The sequence below is a fragment of the Botrytis fragariae genome, assembly GCF_013461495.1.
Source record: "Botrytis fragariae strain BVB16 chromosome Unknown tig00000045, whole genome shotgun sequence".
NCBI lineage: Eukaryota > Fungi > Ascomycota > Leotiomycetes > Helotiales > Sclerotiniaceae > Botrytis > Botrytis fragariae.
Window position 1 is genome coordinate 663,784 of NW_023500991.1, and position 22,665 is coordinate 686,448.

The 22,665-nt window shown below is 43.3% G+C and overlaps 5 protein-coding genes across 5 annotated transcripts; 2 read left to right on the forward strand and 3 right to left on the reverse strand.

Annotated features, from left to right (window-relative positions):
* Positions 1–850: 850 nt before the first annotated feature.
* Bfra_003402 (putative cellobiohydrolase ii protein) lies at positions 851–6,945 on the reverse strand (the record flags this gene model as incomplete). The annotated part of the gene is made up of 14 exons (XM_037333808.1): positions 851–930; positions 999–1,063; positions 1,143–1,429; positions 1,551–1,654; positions 1,766–2,120; positions 2,179–2,252; positions 2,324–2,416; positions 2,553–2,678; positions 5,348–5,426; positions 5,496–5,644; positions 5,695–6,090; positions 6,146–6,399; positions 6,451–6,808; positions 6,861–6,945. The coding sequence occupies 14 exons, from the start codon at positions 6,943–6,945 to the stop codon at positions 851–853; spliced, it is 2,505 nt and encodes an 834-aa protein (XP_037193895.1).
* Positions 6,946–8,568: 1,623 nt separating this feature from the next.
* Positions 8,569–9,752, reverse strand: Bfra_003403 (putative glycosyl transferase family protein; the record flags this gene model as incomplete). The annotated part of the gene is made up of 3 exons (XM_037333809.1): positions 9,635–9,752; positions 9,113–9,551; positions 8,569–9,043 (listed from the first exon to the last, which is right to left on the reverse strand). Exons 1-3 carry the CDS (start codon positions 9,669–9,671, stop codon positions 8,569–8,571), a joined length of 951 nt encoding a protein of 316 aa, XP_037193896.1. The 5' UTR covers positions 9,672–9,752.
* Positions 9,753–10,926: 1,174 nt separating this feature from the next.
* Bfra_003404 (putative carrier protein ymc2 protein) lies at positions 10,927–12,116 on the forward strand (the record flags this gene model as incomplete). Its single annotated transcript, XM_037333810.1, has 2 exons — positions 10,927–11,077; positions 11,239–12,116. 2 exons carry the CDS (start codon positions 10,927–10,929, stop codon positions 12,114–12,116), a joined length of 1,029 nt encoding a protein of 342 aa, XP_037193897.1.
* A 1,937-nt stretch (positions 12,117–14,053) lies between these two features.
* Bfra_003405 (putative guanine nucleotide-binding protein alpha-2 subunit protein) lies at positions 14,054–15,561 on the reverse strand (the record flags this gene model as incomplete). Its single annotated transcript, XM_037333811.1, has 5 exons — positions 15,305–15,561; positions 15,004–15,191; positions 14,771–14,928; positions 14,457–14,715; positions 14,054–14,398 (listed from the first exon to the last, which is right to left on the reverse strand). The coding sequence occupies exons 1-5, from the start codon at positions 15,417–15,419 to the stop codon at positions 14,054–14,056; spliced, it is 1,065 nt and encodes a 354-aa protein (XP_037193898.1). The 5' UTR covers positions 15,420–15,561.
* A 3,545-nt stretch (positions 15,562–19,106) lies between these two features.
* On the forward strand, positions 19,107–22,266 carry Bfra_003406 (putative spermidine synthase protein; the record flags this gene model as incomplete). Its single annotated transcript, XM_037333812.1, has 6 exons — positions 19,107–19,388; positions 19,657–19,985; positions 20,043–20,283; positions 20,434–20,707; positions 21,223–21,350; positions 21,425–22,266. Exons 1-6 carry the CDS (start codon positions 19,358–19,360, stop codon positions 22,264–22,266), a joined length of 1,845 nt encoding a protein of 614 aa, XP_037193899.1. The 5' UTR covers positions 19,107–19,357.
* Between the last annotated feature and the right edge of the window lie 399 nt (positions 22,267–22,665).

Consider the following 22,665-nt stretch of genomic DNA (forward strand, 5'->3'; position numbering starts at 1 on the left):
GAAGTGTAATTTACTCAGGAAAACACGAGGAGATATTACCAAAACAGACGAATTGAAGAGTATCAAACCCCGAATATTTCGATCGTCAAGTGGGAGTCTTGATAAAAGAATGTAAAAATGCAGTGGACTTCCTTGATCTAAGGACTGTAACAGTTTACAATCACTTCATTGCCATATATAACATCTGGTGAATCGTCATTTATATACCCGGTTGCTTTCACCACTTGCATGTCAAATGAAGCTTGGTGGTGCGGCGGTCTAGCAGTCGTTCGCATATCTGTATTTCCTAGAGATTTACATCGGGTCACGATCTTGGTCTAGCTGCCATCACATTCCTGTGCCAAGTGGATGACCCACTTCTCTTTTTCTGCTTTTTTATCTTCGAAAAGAAATCACTTTTTGCGATTTTTTGGAAGCGTCGTGTTTCAAGCGGATACATTTGGGCATTTTAAAGACTAATAAATCTACTGGATACGATGCTATCATCCGAATTGTTCTTGCCGAAACTTTGATTTATAGTGGGGCTCTGCTATTCACTTTAAAAGCAAACAGTATTTCGTTTTCGTCTACAATTGCTGGTGGTTCATTTTCAAATTCACTATTTCATTCCTCTCGACAGTCCCTGTCGTTAAGATTCCATAAAGCCTTCCGAAGCTTTTAGTTCTCATTTAATTTCACTGATGCAAACAAAACAATCCTTATTGAAGAGTAAAGACGAATTTGTTCTACTCTTCCTCTTTCTCGCGTAGTGCTTCCTATGTACAGCCAATCGAATATATACAGACTCATTCCACTATGTACAATCTCTTCACCAAAGTATACCAGCCCGATCAATCAATCCTCATTGCTACTATTTTCGAGTAAGACAAGCCGCAACGAGCGCTTGGTCAGTCATAGAAGATCCACTTCCATTAGGCGTTTCCGTCAATACTGTCACATGAATATTATTATTTTATCGAACAAAAAATGATGGGCATATAGAAAATTGCTGCACTTACTGTAAGTTGAATCGAAGCTTCCAGCAGACCATCCAATGTATCCCAAATAGACATCCGAGTTCGCACTGTGCAATCACATCGTTAATAACATATACCACAGCCTTCCATCTTCAACTCCAAGATGAAATGAAATTGGAAACATACTTCAAATAAGCAACCTGTTGACACAAGTACGTCTGACAACTTGCGGTATTTCCACCGCCTGTCTCGCTCAATATAGCTTGTCTCCCATTGGCCCGTAGCCAAGTTGCTAGTGGTGCAAATGCAGTATCGATATTGTTGGTTACGCACTCGGCGTGGGTTCCAGAATTATCGGAGTCGAGATATTTGTGTACGTCAAAGATTAGATTGGTGAAAGTGCCATCAGGATTGGTAATTTTGGAGAGAGCGGCGGCGCTACCGTCGGTGATGAAAGCGCCTGCGGATGCGTACTAGATGGTTGAAGTCAGTGGATTGATTTAGAGTCATGAAGAAGTTTGTGGTGGTTTGGGAAAAGTGCTCAGAACGAATGTGAGTTAGTTGTGAAAACATGTATGGTGTCACTATACTTACGTCACTACCAGGAAGTAGAAGCATGGTAGATGTTGCGCCCGCTTGACGAATAGCAGTAACAACTGTTTGAAGCGTTGCTGCCCAGGTGGTTATGCTATTCAAATCTATGTTCTCATTAGTTCCCATTCAAGTATTCGTGTATTCATTTCTTCTCTCCTCTTTCCTCTCTCCTCCACTTCACGCTCCACCCCCCTCAAGAAATGGAAAATACACACCATGTGGTTCGTTCATCAATCCAAAAACGACCTTCGTATTCGACTTATACTTCGCCGCCAACTGAGTCCACAGACTCGCGAACTGCGCATCCGTCGGTCCTCCCTGTCCAATGATCCCTCCATTCCACCTCGCATAGTTATGGATATCAATTATGCAGGTAGCACCCGTTGCTAAGCATCCCTGGACCAGCTGATCATAGGTTGCAAGATTGGAGCTGTCGAGTGTTCCCCCGAGACTGTTGTTCACAAGGTATTGCCAGCCAACGGGGAGACGGAAAATATTATGACCAGTTTTGGAGACGAAGTGAGCCATTTGACCTAGGCCGTCGGGGCCATTGTTGAGGCTGCTGAGAGCCTGTTTGGAAGTAGGGTTAGTGAGTAGTTGGAGTTGGAAAGGGGGCAGGAATGCGCACTGGGTAGACTTTGTTGGTTAAACATGTACCGTCTGTTGTGCAGCCGAAATCGAATCCGGCGATATTGGTACCGACTTGAAAATGTCAGTGTGAGTTTTCTATTTGTAACGTTCTCATGAAAATGGTACTAATAGCATGAACTTACTATACTTTGTCTTTCCCGTCGAACTTGGTGTTGCGGCTGTACTAGTTTTCGTACCAGTACTCGCTGTTGCACTTGTAACTGTTGTTAAAGTTGCTATATTGCCATATATTAGTCATTTTATCTTTATACGCTGCTGTAACTTTCTTCCTCTCTCTCTCTCTCTCTCGGAATTAGACTCACCAGTTCCAGGCAAACATTGCGAGTAATACGCATTCACATATGTACACACATAACCCGACGCACATGTCGTAGAGCCAGACCATCCCGTACCACCACACTGTGCGTACGCGGCGCCTTGTGCAGCGGCGGTAGACACGAATGGAACGATTGTGTATAGGGGAGTTGAGAACTTCATCTTGAAGGTATGGAGAGATGGGGCTAAAAGTATGATGTATAAAAAACGCGGACGAGAAAGTTTATATTATGGAAATGCCAAGATATCCATGCGGAATATATACTCCAGATTTCAACCCATCATCGAAACCCGGCACGCTATCACCGGTGTATACATAAGTTTGCTAGCAAATTTCCTGATTATCGCTCGGAATACTCTCCATAGATCCCATTCTCATCAATTCCTATCACCTCACCACAGATCTCCATCCACGGACCGAAACCCCCGTGTTCCAGATTCATTTTCATTTCCCTTCCCCACCAGAAGAAAATATAAGAATGCATGCGCGCTCTATACATTAAATCTCCTAGGTTTACTCTGGTACTAATACTCCACTAATACACGATATATGGGGTATGCGTCATCTTTATCAATCTTGTGATTCTAAAGTGCCATACAATACTGGAGCTTAGCTTAGTTTAAGTACGTGAAAAGTTGACTTGTCGGAAAGAAGACGATGGGGTTCCGAGACGGGATTGCGGGAAGAGTTTCATGTGTATGGGGTTGGGTTGGGCCGAGGGCCGGTAATGTGAATGGGATGAGATGAGAAAGTGGATCCGCTCAATTCATCTCTTTGTTTTGTGTGTTTAATTGTTTTTGTGGGCGGAGTACGAGATAGATCTGGATGGGATTTGCATTCGAATTTCTCTTGAATTAGTGGGATGGAGAAGGAGAAGAATGAAATACCCGGAATTCTATCCAGAGTCTAATCATTATCTATCTGTCAACTTTCCCTTTCCAAAAAATCATCCGAATTCCCCACCACAATCAATACCTACAAACCCTCCTTCCCTCCCCCCTCAAATCCACACAAAAAAATTCCTCAACCCTCGAATTTCCATTCCCATCCCCATCTTAATCCCCTGTACTCCGTACATACATACCGCGGTACCTAGTACATACACGCCAAGCCCCGTCCCAACCCCAACTCTATTCTTATCAATCACAAATCACATCACCATAAGCCGGACCCGCACCGCACCATCCATCCTCGGATAAATCCAGGGGTAAATAACCTTAACATCTTCCCATTCAGCCATACTATCTGTCACCAGGAAGTGCCACATACCCCAGATTTCGGCTATTATGTTTAAACTTTGTGCTGCTGTCTTTGTTTCTACAGCAAGCATATGGTGGAACATGCATTTGCATCTCATCTATCTATTTATCCTTTTTCCCCGGAATTCCAGGAGTACATTTAAATTAATGATATGTTGAGATTAATATAATTTTCGAGGAGCCTAGATAATTAATCAAAAGAAAAAGTTCCGATGCATCACAAGACTCCCTCCCTCCCAAACCTTCATTTAAACATTTGAAACCCACTCTGCATATTTTCTATTTTCTACTTTGTCTCTTTGAATTAGAATTGGAATTGCCCCAGCCGGCAAAATATACATAAGCTATGTAAAAGTATCTACCTGTACATACATGCTATAGTTCAACAAACCCACCTAGATAAGATTACATTCCCCCAACACCAAATCCCCAAATCATAAATGAATTCTATAATCTCACGAAATTCACACATACTATCCTATCTCACTACATAGTTTCCTCTCGAGAATAATTTTTGATAACAAACATATTCTAAATTTCTGAATTTCCTAAATTCCTGATTCCTAGCAATAATACTTCCCTTCCTCTTCTTCCTCCTCTCCCCTTCCCTTTTCTCCTCTCTCCCTGTGCCCTTACCCCCTTGAAACATGTCTATACTTGATATGCTGTAAAAAATATATACCGGACCGGTACTCCAAAAGCCAGTCATTCTTAATATTGATCTATCTCTCAAACCCCAACCCCCAACTCACAACCCAAGCAATCCAAGAAATCTTCGTCTGTCAATTCGCAAGCTGCTGAGTCCTGGGTGCCGGGTGTTAGGTTGTTAGGTGTTGATATATATCGAAGATTAAATACCGATTTATTCATTCATCTAGCTGCTAGGTACCTAGCTACTTATTTACTTTATTTCATATTTGGAACGGAATGGAATCGTGCGGTGCTGTGTGTTATCTCTTTTGGGTGAGGGGGTAGTTTGATGTCTATATGCCCTGATGTTGGTAGTGTTGTTGATATCATTATTGCAATATAATAATTTCAATCTTCATCCCAATATCCCTTCTCAATTCTACGTATCTACTTAAACAATCCAATATGAATATATTATTAAAAAGATTTACTTTCAAGAACAACAATCTGGAAGTACTTCCATGTATTCAGAAAGTACTATCCTCTATCATCTCACTAAAACACTAGAAAGTGCGATTTGTAGGTTGGTAGGCGACTCTTCATTTCCCACACACGTTCAAACAGATATTTCATATCCAACTCTCAAAATTAAAGAGAACAGCTTGTAATTGATATATACAGAAGAAGCGAAGAGATAAAAAGTGTATATACATATTTTAATCGAATCGAATCGAAACAATGACAAAAAGCAATGAATATGTAATGATCGACCATATATCGAAGAACTTCTTTTCTTCTCCATATCACGTTGTGGTTAAAGAATGTATGATTTTTTCATTCCCCATCTCATCTTCATTTTCATCTCCCAGCATCTCCGCTTAATCAAAAGCTTGGATTGGCATTTGTAAGCAATTGAGCAAAGTAAGCCTGGAACCAAGTACCCGCCTCTGGAGCTGGTTGAAGCGCATCTGCGAGTCCGCAGTGGAAATCGTAACGTGCAGCGCTAGTGTTTGAAGTTCCCTGATTGGCAAGTTAGTATATATGTTGAAGAAAAGAAGAGATGGGGATGGGATGTGTGGGAAAACTAACGTCGCCTTCTCCACCGGGCTTGATCCAGACAAATGCGTCTTCCAATGCATCTCCTGTGTTTGTGGTTGGTCGAACACCGAATCCGGTACCGATGAGATTGCACCAGTCACCCCAGGCGAGTTGGGCGGTTGGTTGAACACCATTGCGACCTATTGAGTTGTTAGCATCGTCTTATATGTTTTGAAAAGATATCACTTACTAGTATCAGTAATGAAGTGAGCTGGGAAACCTTGAGCGGTCAAAAGTGGAGCGAGAGCATTAATGTACAATTTCTCGTTACAGTTGGAGTCGCCAGAGGTGTAGGAAGGGCAACTGGTGCTAGTCCAAGCATTGTAGTTTGCAACATTAGTTGCAAGACCTCTAACTGCAGCTGGGCTTCCAGCTGCTTTGTAGACTTGACCGAAGAGCTGTGCAGCTGGTCCGATGTTTGCAGGCCATCCTAACCAACCAGCATGACCAGCATCCAAGTACATAGCGACGTTTGGAAGATTCAATTGTGCGATGGCATACTCGGTGGATTCTAGATAGGCTGCTTGCGCATTGGAACATTTTGCGACTGACAAGTTGGTGACGAGATTGGCCAACGAGTCAGGTTCTATTAGATGGTTAGCCACAAATCTATGATTGCTTGAGATGAAGGATTCACTTACCAATGACGAGGATAACGCTAACATCAGAGTAGGTTTTCAGAAGAGCAACGATGGAATCGATATAAGCTTTGTACTTTACTACACCACCGTCTGCAATGCTATATTCTCCGTTCGAAGCAGCAGCGGCACAATCTCTGTCTGGCAAGTCGTAGACTACGAAAGTGCCTGCAACAGGGGGGTTTGCTCCTGCTTTGTTCAAGGCCCGAATATTGGCAAGGTAAGTTCCCATCAATGGAACTTTAGCTGCGGTGTCACTGAGATTATTAGCTATCATATCCACAATCTGATTAAATACGACGACTTACAGCCAATAAAAGGTGGGAACCTTTGCTACCGCAGCGGCTTTAGTAGCCATGGCTCCAGTGAGTGAAGGAATAGCAGTCGTAGAGATTTCAGAAGCATAGTATGGATTCGCATAAAGTGCTTTTCCTGCGAATGGATTACCAGCAACTGCTGCTGTTGTTGTTGCACTGCTGCCACTTGTGGTCGTGGTAGCTTTGGTGGTAGATGTGATGATTGTGGTGGGAGTCGTTGCGGTGGGAGCTGAAGTTGCTGTTGTCGTGACCGCAGCGCCTGGTAAACATTGAGAATAATATTGATTGCCAAAAACACAGGTATATCCCGAAACGCAAGTTGTTGCGCCAGTCCAACCTTGACCACCACCTGAAAAAGGTGTTAATACCACAATACTAACCAGTAAAGCGTGATAACTTACATTGTGCGTAAGCTGCACCTTGTGCATATACAGTAGGCGCTACAGCAGCAGCAGCAGCAGCGAGGAGAGCATTCTTGAAACCCATTTTGACAAGACAATTGAAGAAGTAAAGATTGTGTGTGTGTGGTTGGATATTCGCATTTTGAAGAAAGGAACAGTCTTTTATATCAGTCGGCCTGAGATATGACTAACCAAGTCGGCCATACAAATCTTGATAACCTAACACGCACTCACATTTGATCATCTATATGCGAGCTGCACCCCAATACCATAACGGAAGTCCGGCGCCGGCTTGCCAGTAGAATTTGTATAGCCTGAGTAGAACTCAAAAGATGTCATGGATTGATCATGAAGAACCTTATAATGTTGAATCCTTGGCAGGACCCCGCGAAATATGATTGGATAAAGTATATGAAACGAGAGGGATTTTACCATAACGACCAATTAAAGTAATACCCAGTATCCAATTAAGACAATTGACGGAAAATCACCCAAACCAAATTTAGATTAAAGAAATCACATACATTTACAGGTACCTGAGCGACTAAGGAGCAACGGCCCGTTAAAGGATTGTATAGTATCATGTGCTATGTGAACTGCCACTTGCTATATGATCTGTATTATACCTTCTGTCATCTTGACGGAAATGGTATTTTGTGGGGTTTGAAGATTATCCCACTGCAAGGACAGAGACCGAGAACGTGATTTCCATGGCCAGGTACCAGATAAAGCCAGAAGAGCATCCACAGTTTCGGAACGTGGGAGAGAACAGCCGACGACAGCTGACACTACCTCTTGTCCAAAGCTCTCGCGAAGAAGGAAAGCAGAATCTAAGGTCTAGATGCAGTAGTCGTATATTGACTTCCAAGCTTGTAAGATATGGTGGAGAAATAAAACTTAAGCCACTTGAAGTTACACAGATCCCTAGGTACTCTCAAGAATCCCAAAACTCAGGCTGACATGAAAATGCGGAGGGAATCTGGGGAAGAGATGAAGATTGTGGAGAAAGGCGTTGGCAAATTTAGCCTATTTTATTGAAGCTACGGTTACCCGCAGCTACCATCTATATCACATGCTCTCAGTTTGCTGATGGTATATCTTTCCTTGTCGCCGGTATACTCAACAATGCAATGTCATATATGATATGCTGAAAAAACACTGACAGAGATTAACATCTTGGCTTGAGCTGATCAGCCGTTCTTCTCTTTATTGTCGGGACGGGAAATCCGTGTTTCGGTCCGGCGGCATGTCACCTTAAGAGTCGATACGTTGGATGGACTTGGAACTTCGATTTGCTGTTAATTAGATTCGTTAGCGAAGATATCTAAAATGTGAACAGGAGACAAGACGAGAAGAGTTGAGATTCTGTGATGTTGCTAGTCAACTATATGTTCTGCATTTGACCAACAAGACCATCTCAGTTATATTTGGGGAATGAGGCAACGAGATTACCAGAGGAAATATGAAAGATAGATGATCTATGGATGAAATTCAAAGTGATGGGATCTGGGTACTGGAAGCTTGAATAATATCCAATGGCTCGCTTATTAATTTCGTAGAGAAATTATGGAGGTTTTTACTCCAATTTCAATGCTATAAATATCTATGCTATGTGATACGAGCCATCAATATAGCTGGCTCTCAGCTAGTCTTCCAAGACTCAAGTACCTGTCTATTTCCCAGTCGCAAACAAGAACATACCACTCATCTAAAACCCATCAACCTTAATTCCCCTCTCCTTCTCCCCCCTCAACCTCTCCTGATTGTGTGTTACCCACCAAGCATGCGTCGCATCCTTACCAATGAAATTTCCCTCTTCATCCATCTCATCCCACGGTTTTGGGGCTAGAATGTAATGAATATTTTTTACTTTATCATCTCTCCAAATTTGAGGATGGACGCCTTCCCATTTCAACGTTTTGAGGGCGTTGTAAATATAAGGAAGTGGCACCCATCGATCTTTGAAGAGATCAGAGAGGAGAGATTGATCTGCAAAATCCATATTGATTGCGGCGTCTGAGGAAAGATGATCAAGGATAGCGTTGTATACGCCAGAAGAAGGGTTGACGACTTGAAGACCACCGTTCATGAAACCGAGAGGAGAGGTATTGGGTGGTGGTCCGGTGGTTTGTGCGACGTCTGGTGTGTTGTGCTGGGAGGTATGAGCGCAGTTTTCGGGAACCCTGGAGGAATGTTAGTATGTCTCTAGTTGTGCCTTTGGAGAAAATGAATAGATCGAAGGGTGAAAATACCAATCAGCAGGATAATGTTTCTTCTTTAGCGGATTGCAAACACACGCATGGCCCGCGGCGAAAACTCTCTGTCCCTTCCCCGCCACCTCCGGCGCATCGAGTTCTAATTCCATCAACTCGTCCATATTTTGTAGGACCAACATATCGCTATCGAGTTGCACAACGCGCTCATATTCGATTAAACTAAAAGGGGCGAGTTTAGACCAGCAGTCGTAGAAGCGAGGATCGTTGGAATAATCCTTTCCGCCATTCTTTGGGAGGAGATATTCAATGCGCTGTTTGGGGATACCACGGGCTTCGAGAGCGGCGTGGCCCTCGGGGGGGAAGGCATCGGTGTAGAGGGCTACGAGAGGATATTTGGAGTTGTGTTTTTTGAGGGAGTAGTCGAGGGTTAGGAGACCGGAGAGGTAGGCGGTGTTGGTTATGAGGGTTGTCCAGACTGCGGAAGAGGTATTGTCAGTTGAGTCATTTTTGATATGATGGGCAGATGTGCCGAATTTTGTACTGAACAGAATAACATACCCTTCTTGGACTCGGTAACTCGTTCGGAAGATGTCATTTTCCTGAAATGTTATTCAACTTCGAGAAGTGTTAAGTGTGAGATGTATTGATTATGTAGTATTGGAGGGGTATATGTGAATGAATCAAAAGAATAAGCACAGCTTGAGTATTCAACTTTTCGTCAAGAAAGGAAGTGCGCAGGAAGTGAGTAACCTTTAGTAATGATTGAAGAGTATTTGTACAGTAGAAAGAAATAGAAGAAGAAAGGTGTGCTTGGACTACTGGCTCCGAATCGATCAAAAGCGGACAGATTCACAGCATCTTTAAATATCCTTAAATATCCTAATGTCAGCCAACCTCCAATATGCGAAACAGTTTGCTACGGGACTCATCCCAATTGCCAAGATGTGAACGCGTCCATTGTTGTAGGTAAAAAGATATCTGAAGTATCCTAATTGAATAATTTACCCACAATTACAGGTTTGAAGAGAAGAATCCGAAGTTTTGAAAGTTCAATCGACCAGCCTTATACCGACCGCTTCATGATACTCGAGTCTCACGATAATCGAAATTCATCCGACGAGTTTCGAGATCTTATAATCCCCCACTTTGAATTCCCATCTGCCCCTCACTTCCCTTGCTTCTGATGGCCGCTTTACTATCCTCAGCTATCCTCAGCTAAGATTATCGCAGTCTTTCCTTCCGTGCATCGCTTCGTTCCTTCTCTGATCAAGCTTCTCGTCGCTGCTTATCTAGCCAATCAGTACCATGTATACACATTGACAATTCCTGTCGATAAGGCAGACCGACCAGAGAAGGAAGAAAAAAAGAAAAGGTCAAGCTCACAGTAACAACTGCCTCCGACTTCGCCAAATGAAATCTTCAAAGTTCAAAGCATTCCTAGTCACAGCTCCACCCAGTTTGGTGGGCTCGCAGTTCAACTCGTCATCCATCCGAACATATTGGATATGATCTATTAATAAGCTGGGTAGCATGCTGCAAAGTATGGGTATTATCAATCTAAAATAACGGCGATCCAAGACCCTTGCTGTGCGACATAACAAATCGAGAATATCCTGCCTTCCAATTACAAGCTACTGTGTGATAATCAACCAAGCAAACGAGCAAGCAAGCTCAATCGATCCATTGCTCGCGAAAAGCTTCCTCCCATCTAGGCTGTCTCTTTCTGTCTCATCGTTGTGGACTTCATTGTGAATTTCAGACGAGGGTCAGACAAGACAAGACAAGACAAGACTTAATGTTTGCAAAAGACTCGCGGATTTGTGACCAGTTAGCCTATATAGGCAATCGAAATGGCTACGAGTGAGTCTGCCACCATGTCGCGGTTGCAAATAGGAGGGAATACTACCGACGGCGGGGAGAAAGTGGTAGAGAAGAAGAGAGAGGCAAAGAATTATAGAGGATTTGTGGCGGGTGTGTTTTCGGGGGTTTCGAAACTTACTGGTATGACAATCTGAGGTTTTCTTGCTTGCGAATTTGGGCACTATTTATATTCTGGAGAGAAAATGCTGGGTGATTGGTGAATGCGAATTGAATTGCCAATCGAGATTGCGATCTATCTTATAATAAGAGAAATTTAAATGCTAATTATATACCATCAACAGTTGGACATCCATTCGATACCATTAAAGTCCGTCTTCAAACCTCCACATCATCTCAATTCAACGGGCCACTCCAATGTCTTCTCCTCACCATTCGCAACGAAGGCTTCACCGGTCTCTACAAGGGCGCCACTCCCCCTTTAGTAGGCTGGATGTTCATGGACAGCATAATGCTCGGTTCCCTAACCTTCTACCGCAAACTCCTCCACCAAACCCTCTTTTCCCCCTCCCGCATGGCCGCCACCCCATCTAGTCTTGCGCGTCCCGGTGATCCCCTCACGCCCTCTCAAATTCACAAACTGCCCACCATAGGCCACGCCCTCGCTGGCGTCATGGCAGGCGCAACCGTAAGTTTCATTGCGGCCCCCGTCGAACATCTAAAAGCACGTCTACAAATCCAATACTCGAGTAAAAAATCCGAACGTCTATATAGCGGTCCCATCGACTGCGCACGTAAAATTTACCGATATCATGGTATCCCAGGTCTTTACCATGGTCTCTCCGCTACCCTTTTCTTCCGTTCCTTTTTCTTTTTCTGGTGGGGTTCTTACGACGTTTTCACACGTCTGCTGTCAGAAAAAACACAATTGAGTACCCCTGCCATTAATTTCTGGGCCGGCGGTCTCTCGGCACAGGTTTTCTGGATGACGAGTTACCCGAGTGATGTGGTTAAACAACGGATTATGACGGATCCACTGGCCGGCGGGTTGGGAGATGGGGTGCGCAGATTTCCGAATTGGAAAAGTGCAGCGAGGGAGGTGTATAGGGAGAGTGGATGGAAAGGGTATTGGAGAGGTTTCTTACCCTGTTTTTTGAGAGCTTTCCCCGCGAATGCGGTTGCGCTAGTGGCGTTTGAGGGCGTTATGAGGGCGTTGCCTTGATGTGCATGTGCATGTGCAGTTGTACATGTGCTCCAGTGACAAGGATTCTCAAGGATAAGAAAGTCGTAGGAAAGAGTGTAAGATATTGTATAGCGAGAGATGATGAGAAGCATGCATGCATGGCGTTAGGAACTGCATATCTATCTTTGCGGGAGATAGACAGACACCATCACCAATCAACTAGAGGAGCTGTAGGGAAATTCCATCCATCCACGTAATGATTTACACGAGAGAGGTGTTGTATATGAGATGGATCGATGGATGACTAGATATACTGGTAGACCCCAGCATACCAGCATACAAACATGTATGGATAGATCAGATGGATATACATTTCCATATCTATCTATCGCTAGACAAACACATAAAAAGTGTCACTGCCTAATGCAATTGAGCAATTGGGCAATCATGCAGTGGGAAGTTAGAAGTTAGTAAAAGTAGAAGTAGAAGTAGATAGAACTCAACTCAAAATAACCCAAATTCAAACTCAAATTCAAAATAATCGAAAGGAGCAAGCAGACATTTTTCACAATGCCACTCGACTCGACTCAATTCGGAATGAAAAATCAAGTGAAGAAAGAAAAACCAGATGTGAAGATAGGTCCAAGAATACAAAAATACAAAATACACTTTATTCTCTCCTTCTCCTTCTACTTCTACTTCTACTTCTACTTGTGCCTGTGCTTGTGCTACATGCGTATGGGTATGTGTTATTGCAGATATACACACGTCTACCTACCTATAGTTTGTAACCTACAACTTACAACCTACAACCTATAACCTATGACCTGTAGCATATAGAATTATCAATAATCAATACTTCAAGATCATTATACAGAACATAATAGCGTGGAATACCATACAATGGATCGACTACCTGAAAGATACATGATGATAGCAAGACAGCGAGAAGAGATCTGAACTCTATCGTCTAAAAGGGGGAGAGGGCAATTTCGAGTTCAAATCGAAGAATCACATATCAAACACCATATAATATATCGGATATAATTTAGATGGTTATGTAGTTCATTTCTCTATTAATCAATCACTCGCTTCGTATCATATCTCAATCTCTCACATTCGCTTCAACTGCCGAATACTCCCACACTACCCTCCGTCCAATAATATCTCCCTGCATGTGCAATGTCATGCATACTCCAAACACTCTCTCCTCCCCCCCACCATGTATCCCTCTTCCCCTCAATAAAATCTAAAATGAAACCAACATCCACCAGAAAGAAGCGAGGCCAACCAACTAACTGCATGAAAAACTCGAAAATATATCCCATCCCCAAGTTCGTTTCTCTCATTCCAATCAGTCAATACCCATCCTTGAAAATATTAGATTAACTCCCTGTGTTCCCTCCTTCCTCCTCTCCATGCAAGCGTAACTCCTCCACCGTCGTTCGACATTGCATAAAAGCAAGGCTGTGAGTTGTATGCATTGTATATCTTCAAGTGAAGAGAAATACATGAATAAACATGGACCGCCAGCTGTCTAATCGACCGAGAAGTCGTGTATGAACAGCGAACAGATGCAGACCGCATCTCCAATTGATCGATGCGTTGATTGTATTATACAAGCCATCTTATATTCGAAAATTCGCCGAACCATCTCTCATCTGCCCCCAAATGAAATAATTAAGAAAAGAAAAAGGAAAAAAAGACATGTTAAAGTGTGTGGGTATTTTGGTGAAAAGAAATTTGCTCCATATGTGGTGTAAGATGGAATTTTTGCCTGGCGTCGCTGGGACGTCTCATAAAAAGACCAGAAGCAGATGCGATGCGATATTTTTAAGGTGGACTAATATTCACCGCAGCAAATGGTCGTATTTATATTAACAGGGGTTCTGTGCTGCTCAGATAGAGAAGGGGTCATGCTTTTTCTTGGATGGGGAATCTTGAAGGCTTGGCTCCGAACAGACAGAGGTTAATTATCAAAGGATCAACTTTTGAAGATTTCTCTGTATGATCATATCTTGTACGGAGCTCATTGTGACCTTGAGAAGGTCGGTATCGGTAGCGTTTGTGAAATGGCCATAAACTTCGCGTCCAGGGCTTCGGTTCAGAGCAATAAACTTGTCCATGAAGTATTTCGAGGTTTGTTGCGAGCTTGTAGTATCTCCCTGGAAATCGGAGAAACCAAACTTGGTAATCGGGCTGTGATTAATCTTTGCTTTAAACAAGTCGATCTTGTTCAAGAAGAGGATCAATGCGGAGTGTTTAAACCAATGAGAGTTAGCAATCGACTCCCAGAGCATTAAAGCTTCTTGCATTTGGTTCTGGCAAAGTGTTAGTCACTATTTGGTGTATAATGATATGCGGCTGAGGGAGACTTACTCCATCCTTGTCTTCAGCTAGACACTGATCATAACCACTGATAGCAACTAAGAATAGTAATGCATTGACATTCTCGAAGCAATGGATCCATTTCTTTCGTTCCGATCTTTGTCCTCCAACATCGAACATTCTGTATTGCAATGAGCCGAGATCGAAATGTGTCTCGGTGATACCAGTAGTTCTTAGTCTGGCGCGAAGAACATCTTGATCGGTTGGAATGAATTCCTTGCTGAAGAGACGATCTAAATCCTTGAAGAAACTAAGACCCAACATATTAGAAGTGTAGATTTCGCAGAGCTGAAAGAGAGACTTACTAGCCCAAATTGTCATGCAGAGCAAACTCATTTCCTCTCTCAACAGTCTTCTGGATACCTGAATCTGCCCACATATCTTTGAATGCTTTGAGATATTCGAGAGGAATTGGTTCGCATGGTCTGAGATCCTTTTCTTCTGTGATTATTGGAAGGTATTGCTGTGAATGGAGTAATTAGTCAATGTCCTAGGATAACGATCGCAAGATTGAAAGCGAATTTGAGGGTAAACCTACTTTGGTGCTTTCGTGCTCGAAAGGAGTATTGAAATCATTCATTGCCTCCACTGTCATTCGCAAGCCATCCAAAATGTTGTGAAAGATGATAATGCGCCATTCTTCTTTTTCAGTCTTTGAGAAACCCTTATCGGTATAAATAAGTCTCATCTGTTTTAGAATTGTTGACTTTCCAGATTCTCCAGCACCTGCAGAACATAAGAATTAGTAAATGCCATCTTCATCTTGAGATCGTGAAGCTCGAGAAAGTATGATTGATCGATCGTCGTTCTGGCGAATTGTGGAGGACGCGACAACTTACCCAATAATAACAACTTAACTTGTCGCTGCATAACCTTCTCATCTCTGTGGATAAGAGCGTCTATCTCTTTGGACCTCTTGGCCTCGACATCCTCCCTACTGCCGAAACACATCATGAAGGGCCAAAATTAATACGTAAAGTTCAAGAAAGAGAGAAAAGATTCTCAGTTGCTGTCGGGATAATTTTGGTAATTGGAGAGCGCTTCGAAGATCAGGGTAGAAGAGAATTTGAGTTTCAGTAGAATGGGATGGGATGAGACAGGATCGGGATGGGCTGGGCCAGCTATTGGTAACGTTGCGGAATTAATTAATTCGCCGCTGATACCAGGCAAAAGTAAGTTAATAAGTTAGGTCCAGGTTAGTTATCCTGCAGAACTAGTGTCAAATGTCAAGCGTCAAGTGCTGAAGAGCGTTGAATTTTCTTCTTCTTCAAAGGAACGAGCGTTGGATTCGGTAATGGTAATGGTTCGTCGATTTTAAATTTCTTCGGGGAAGGACGCTGTTGATAAGACCAGACGGGCGGCTTTGACGGATAACTTCCAAGGTTATGCGAGCAGAGTGATGGATCTGGGCTGGAGCTCGCTCGGGAGATTAGGTCGATTTGAAGATTGAACGGGACCTGTTCATCCAGTCAGAAGCAGTTTATTCCTGACGGAAATGCAAGGTAGACCGGCACAGTAGAAAGACTAAAAGCGTTGATGATTTGAAATACCTACTGGGGACCAGTTTAATGAGATAAACTTTGGATTGCCGATCCCATTAAAGTTTTACTGTTGTACGTACGGTACTCGTAGGGCCAGGACTATTTCTACGACTACTTCTCCTGCGCAGGAAGGTCGGTAGGATTGATGATGTTGTGGTGTGATGTGGAATTTTGTTACGAGGTCGAAGTCTGATATCCGATCGGACTTGAATTGGAATATGGAGTCGAATTGAATCGTGTAATACCTCCCTCCACAAAAAAGAAAGTTGTGGTGGTGTGGGTATTCTTGGATATTAGTATCAACGACTGAGTGAATCAGATAATGTGACCCAAATAAACGGCCTTTTTGATGTCTCAATTGGATTGGACGATGTACCTATTCGAGAGGCTTCTTGTGAAATTTATTAGTCGACAGATGGTAGGTGAGTGGTGAATGGCAGGAGGAGAAGAAGGGGGTAGATGTTGATGTTGATTTAGGATCGGAAATGGAGATGGAAGGGGTAGAGGCAATAATGGAAAGCGAGAAGGGGAATGATCCTCGATTTCGAAGCCGAATTTGAATTTTGATGAAATGACCCCCCAGGTAAAAGTGTAAGGTTGTCGGCCTCTTAATGAGCATGGAAAAGAAAAGACAGCAGCAAATTATTGGCTTACACGCATTGACGCAGGCGTACGGCAAGAAATGGGAAAGGAAAAAGGGAAAAGAGAAAAGGGAAAAAAAGAAAGAAAGAAAGACTGTTATAAGTTTTGTTCCGTACCTGGGTGAGTATTTCTAAGCTCAATCTGATATATTTTATTTACACCTGCCTAGGCATGCAAGATCAATACGAGCGAGAGATCCAAAGCGTCTATATGGATGATTATCCAGTCGTCAACTTTGGTTCATTCGCGCGCGATTGTTTATTTCTATTTTAATCCGCAATACTGATGATCACTCAATCAATTTCGAGTGCATCGATGCTGCTTGACCAGCTCTCCACGAGTCTTCTCCTCATGTGCATCGAAACATATTCCGATGTACCAACACAGCAGCATCCCAGCATTCCTATCATTCCTATCCTGCTCATTGCATCGTGTATCTCTAGGGCTTATTATCAAACGATATGTAATACCTACCTAAACGTCAAACCACTAATAAGAGGGTGAAATGGATGTGTGTGGCAGATGCTGACGATATGAGCAACACACCGTGTCACTGCTACCATCGCTATCGATTGTAACCTCAGACGGCCGGCCGTTTTAGTACGAATGTCTTAAAATCTTCACACAAGGATAACAAGGATATCTGAACTCAAACATACAACCACATGGAAATGGACATTCGATATGCGACAGATGCATGAAAGTAAAGCATGTACAGGGAAGCAACGTGGAAACGTACGGTAGTAGATGAAGAAGGTTGTCAAATGCAGTCCCGAAATCTTGAAAGTTTGGTTCATAATCAGGTGAAAGGGACGCTAAGAGGTCCACCTCCTCGCTGCGGCAACCAATAAACACAGTGTACAGTGTGGGTGATGGATGTCAATGGTCCGTTGTAGAAAATGGAAAGATCAAAGGACGACAGCGAGAACGGGCGAATGAACATCAAACGTCGAACGATGCTATATTTCTAGGGTTCGTCTATATTCCCAAAGGTAGATAGGCACTGGGCAGTGTTTTGCAAGGTTTTTGTATATATTGGCCGGGCATCAATTTGAAATGCTCAATGGAGATGTTGGTATGTGTAGTGTAACCGTCATCTGAAGAATTTTAATTTACTTTGAGGAAGGTGTTTCTTGCAATGTCTTCCCTCGCCTCACTCGTACATGTGGGAGGTGTGATACTTAAATGTGTAGTCGCAAAGTGTACCTATATGCGGATTAAAAGATGGTCGTTCAGGGGTTGTAAACAGGATGGCGAGAATGGCTGAATGGCGCAGTCCGATTGATACTACCGCACTAAGCACGAGGCCAAGGATGGTTTATACAAGGTCTATCTGCAATACCTGACAGACGGAGTAAAAAAGCATGGTCGGAATGGAGAGAAAATACTAGCTGCATCGCTATCAACCGCACGAGGTCGAAAGGGATTGGATATTTCCAGCCTATAGCACAACGGAAGCTCCATTTATCAATCTGTCACAAACACGAATAAGCATTGAAATCCTCTTGTCAAAGTGTAACGTTGAAAGGAGGGAGAAATCATACCGAAGTCATGGTACGAGGCAAAGAGCTAAGGTCTTCAGAAGTAGAATAGCTGGATTCGAACTTGGCTATTGGGTACTTTGGTTGGAAATCTCACAATGTACATACGTACCTACTCTCTCCCGTCCGGTACTGAGATAAGTTAAAGTTTGCTAATGCAGAAATGATGCATTAGGTACGGACCGTCAATAGTCTTCCAAGATCCCCCCTTCTCACTCCTGAAACGAACCACTATCAATTATCCCTCAATGTCTAGACGAAAAAGAAGCAAGGGTACCGTGGCAATCTTCCGGTTGGGCAGTTTGATTCGTCTTTCTCCAGAGTATTTTTATCTGAGTAACGACATTTAACCATTCAGAGATTCAAGGATAAGCCCACATGGTCGTCATTATCACACACCTGGGTGACTACCAGGTACTTCCGACGAAGTAAAGCCTCTCTTCACTTGAATTTGGCCCCCCCCCCCGAGGCCCCATCTTTCACTGATGAGATTTTCCAGGATCACGACTCAATTTGAAGGAATCGAGTATTGCTGAACCCTTTAATTTGCGGCATGCAGGTAGTTATGTATGCATTAGCCAGTTACAAATCAAAATTCAGATTGAACCATGGGGGAGGAAAAACTCGTGATTTGACCATTTGAGCATCTCAAGCTCGTGCATATTGAGGGAAGTGGATCCAACTTCAATCAAACTCTGGCCAATAGCATCAGCTAAAAACCAGCTAACTTCTTTTGGAACATCACGAGATCTGATCCAATCACATCAAGTTTGTGGATCTCATATCGATTGAGGTGCATGGTGGGGTAAAAAGTATTTGGGAGCGGCCGCGGTCATATCAACAAGGAGGAAAAAAACTCTTCAAGATCATTAAGGTTATCTAGGTATTTTTGACAGCGAGCGGCCCATTATTTGTTCCTTCTTGCAAATTTCTACCATTGCCACTTCTTTTTCGTTCACTTGTTAAAAGAACTATTTGTACCTGCAATCTAAGGATTCCACGAAGATAACCGAGACCCATTCATTAACTCCAAGTCTCCATCAATCAAAGATCTCACCTTTTACTCCTCAATATATTTCGTACTCGTTTTTTGAAGCCCCTCACTTCTCCTCTGCGATACAACCTTCCTCTATTATCAAATCGATTTTCCTCCAAACTCATAGCAAAGATGTCAGAGATCACCCACCCCACTATCAAGGGTATGTCTGAGTAACTTTCATTCTATCCTTCTGTTTTTCCCTTGTATCGTTGTGTACTATGAAAAACATGCTCGCAATATTATCTCAAGTGAGACACATCCCTGGTGGAAGACATGCCATATTACCCGACATTCAAATGGGCACTGTCTGACTAATGCTTCGCTTCTTTGGCTTGCATTTGATGTCGACCCAAATACAACATCTGCGAAAGACGTGCTACATTCGGCAATATGCAAGAACGTACCCGAAACTAATCAGACAATCATAGATGGCTGGTTCCGCGAAATCTCCGAGATGTGGCCTGGACAGGCAATGACTCTCAAGGTCAAGAACGTCCTTCACCACGAGAAGAGCAAATACCAAGATGTTTTAATCTTCGAATCTACCGATTATGGCACCGTCTTGGTCCTCGACAACGTCATCCAATGCACTGAGCGCGATGAGTTCTCATACCAGGAGATGATCACCCACTTGGCCATGAACTCCCACCCAAACCCAAAGAAGGTCTTGGTCATTGGTGGAGGAGATGGAGGTGTCTTGCGCGAGGTTGTCAAGCACGACTGTGTGGAGGAAGCCATTCTCTGCGACATCGATGAGGTGGGCTGCTGAAACCGAAAGTTGTGGCTCTTTTTGTTGTTGACATTGTGAAAATAGGCTGTCATCCGTCTTTCCAAGAAATATCTCCCTGGAATGGCTATCAGCTACCAACATCCTAAGGTCAAGACTCACATCGGTGATGGATTCAAGTTTTTGGATGATTACAAGAACGAATTTGATGTTATCATCACCGATTCCTCTGACCCAGAGGGACCTGCTGAAAGCTTGTTCCAAAAGCCATACTTTGAGTTGCTATTTGGTGCTCTTAAGGAGGGTGGCGTTATTACCACACAAGGTTGTATGTTTCCTTTCTCTGTGCTTACACTTCTAGTGCTGTGTGTAGTAGCGATGGGCAAATGACATACGCTTTTTACTTTTCCTTCCATATTTCAACCCCCCATCTCAATTTTTTCCTAAGGCCTTGAATGCTAATGTATCCTCTCTATAGCCGAGAACCAATGGCTCCACCTGCCATTGATTACCAAGCTCAAGAAGGACTGCAAGGAAGTTTTCCCTAACGTCGAATACGCTTACACCACCATTCCTACCTACCCATCTGGCCAAATTGGATTCATGGTCTGCTGCAAGGACGCCAACCGCGATCTCAGCAAGCCACTCCGCAAATGGTCCCCAGAAGAGGAAGAGAAATTGTGCCGTTACTACAACGCTGCTATCCACGAGGCCAGCTTTGTTTTGCCAACTTTCGCCCGTGCTGCCTTGAAGTAAGGTGTTGATCCGGCTTGACTCTCTTCGCGTTGAGGAGACAGAACTCTAGGCATACATCACAAATATGTGTGGATATAGTTTGCTCGGAGCTAGCTAGTGATCTGCGGATCTCATACCTCTAGCTAGGAAATATCATACCCAAAATGAATAAATGACAACACAAGCATGATCATATTTTCTCCCCTGATTGAGGTAGCATGACTGTATGAGAACCGCGTTATTTGACTTTCTTTGACCAGTGGCCAATGACGAAGGGAAATATATCATGAATTGTAATATCCGACTGATCTTCATGTGTAAATTACGAATACCTTGTTTCCACGTGTGTTCCCCTGAATTAAAGGAACGGACAGGGCTGGAAATGGCAGCCACTAGATAGTTCGATGTTGCTAAGTGCACGTCCCATACGGAAACTCTATAGCCGATATTTGCCATCCCACTTCGGGCTCCAATGAAATTTTGTATTCGGCGGGGAATCAATTCGAAATACACATCACGGTATCATGATCAGGACTGCTCTAAGATATCTACCCAAGCTCACCTCAGTACACACAATTCCCTTTCCAAAGCAAGCTATACGCAACATGTCTCAATTACTTAAGAAACCAGTCAAAATCGCCTTGGTACAACTGGCTAGTGGTCCGTCCTTCCATACCTAGTCGTTAACGAAGTTCATCATGATACACCATGGGAGACTAATCAATTCACAACAGGCCCTGACAAATCTCAGAATCTTGCACATGCCCGCGAAAAGGTTCTTGAAGCTGCATCTGCCGGTGCAAAAATTGTTGTACTCCCTGAGTGTTTTAACTCTCCCTACGGTACTCAATATTTCCCCAAATATGCGGATACTCTCCTACCTTCTCCCCCCACTTCTGAACAATCGCCCTCATTCCACGCCCTCAGTGCGATGGCCGCGGAGACAAAAACGTATCTCGTAGGCGGTAGCATTCCAGAATACTCTCCCACCACCAAAAACCATTACAATACCTCGTTAACATTCTCCCCATCTGGTGAATTGTTGGCTACCCATCGAAAAGTTCATCTCTTTGATATCGATATTCCCGGGAAGATCACATTCAGAGAATCGGAGGTTCTTTCTCCAGGTAATCATGTTACTATGATTGATCTGCCAGAATACGGTAAGATAGCAGTGGCCATCTGCTATGATGTTCGATTCCCAGAGTTAGCTATGATTGCTGCGCGGAAGGGATGTTTTGCCTTGATATACCCTGGCGCGTTCAATACTACAACAGGTCCTCTACATTGGAGATTGCAAGGGCAGGCAAGAGCTATGGACAATCAGATATATGTGGCTTTGTGCAGCCCTGCTAGAGATGAAACTGCCAGTTACCATGCTTGGGGACACAGCTTGGTTGTTGATCCAATGGCACAGGTGCTTGTTGAAGCCGCCGAGAAAGAGGAAATTGTTTATGCTGAGTTGAATGGAGAAAAGATTGAAGAGACCAGAAAGGGAATCCCGATACAGACACAGAGAAGGTTTGATATATACAAAGACGTCAGTGAAGACTTCAAGAATGGAGATGAAGAGTGATAGACCACAAATATCAATATATCTCATGTCCATGGATACAGCGCCTACCATCCTTCTAACCCCAGTGATAACTTGTAGTTCACTGCAAGACACAAGCATGAATGACTGTTGGCTATGTTCATCATACACAACAATTTAAGAAGGGCCTGAAATAACAAACATCATAAGCTAGCAAGTTGCGATAGGATTTCATATGAAAGCAATCGCTCATTGAAATTTAAAGTGTTCCCAGCTCAATGACACAGGTGCTAATGCCGAGTGAGTAGTAAGTTTTGCCATACCCAAATGTAAGGTGCAAGTTGCGATTAGTTTATGAATGCTTTCGGAATCCTGTTTTATGGAAATCCCCCAATTGCTCCTTCCTGTTATATTTTATCTCTGACTGACCTTCAATCCAAC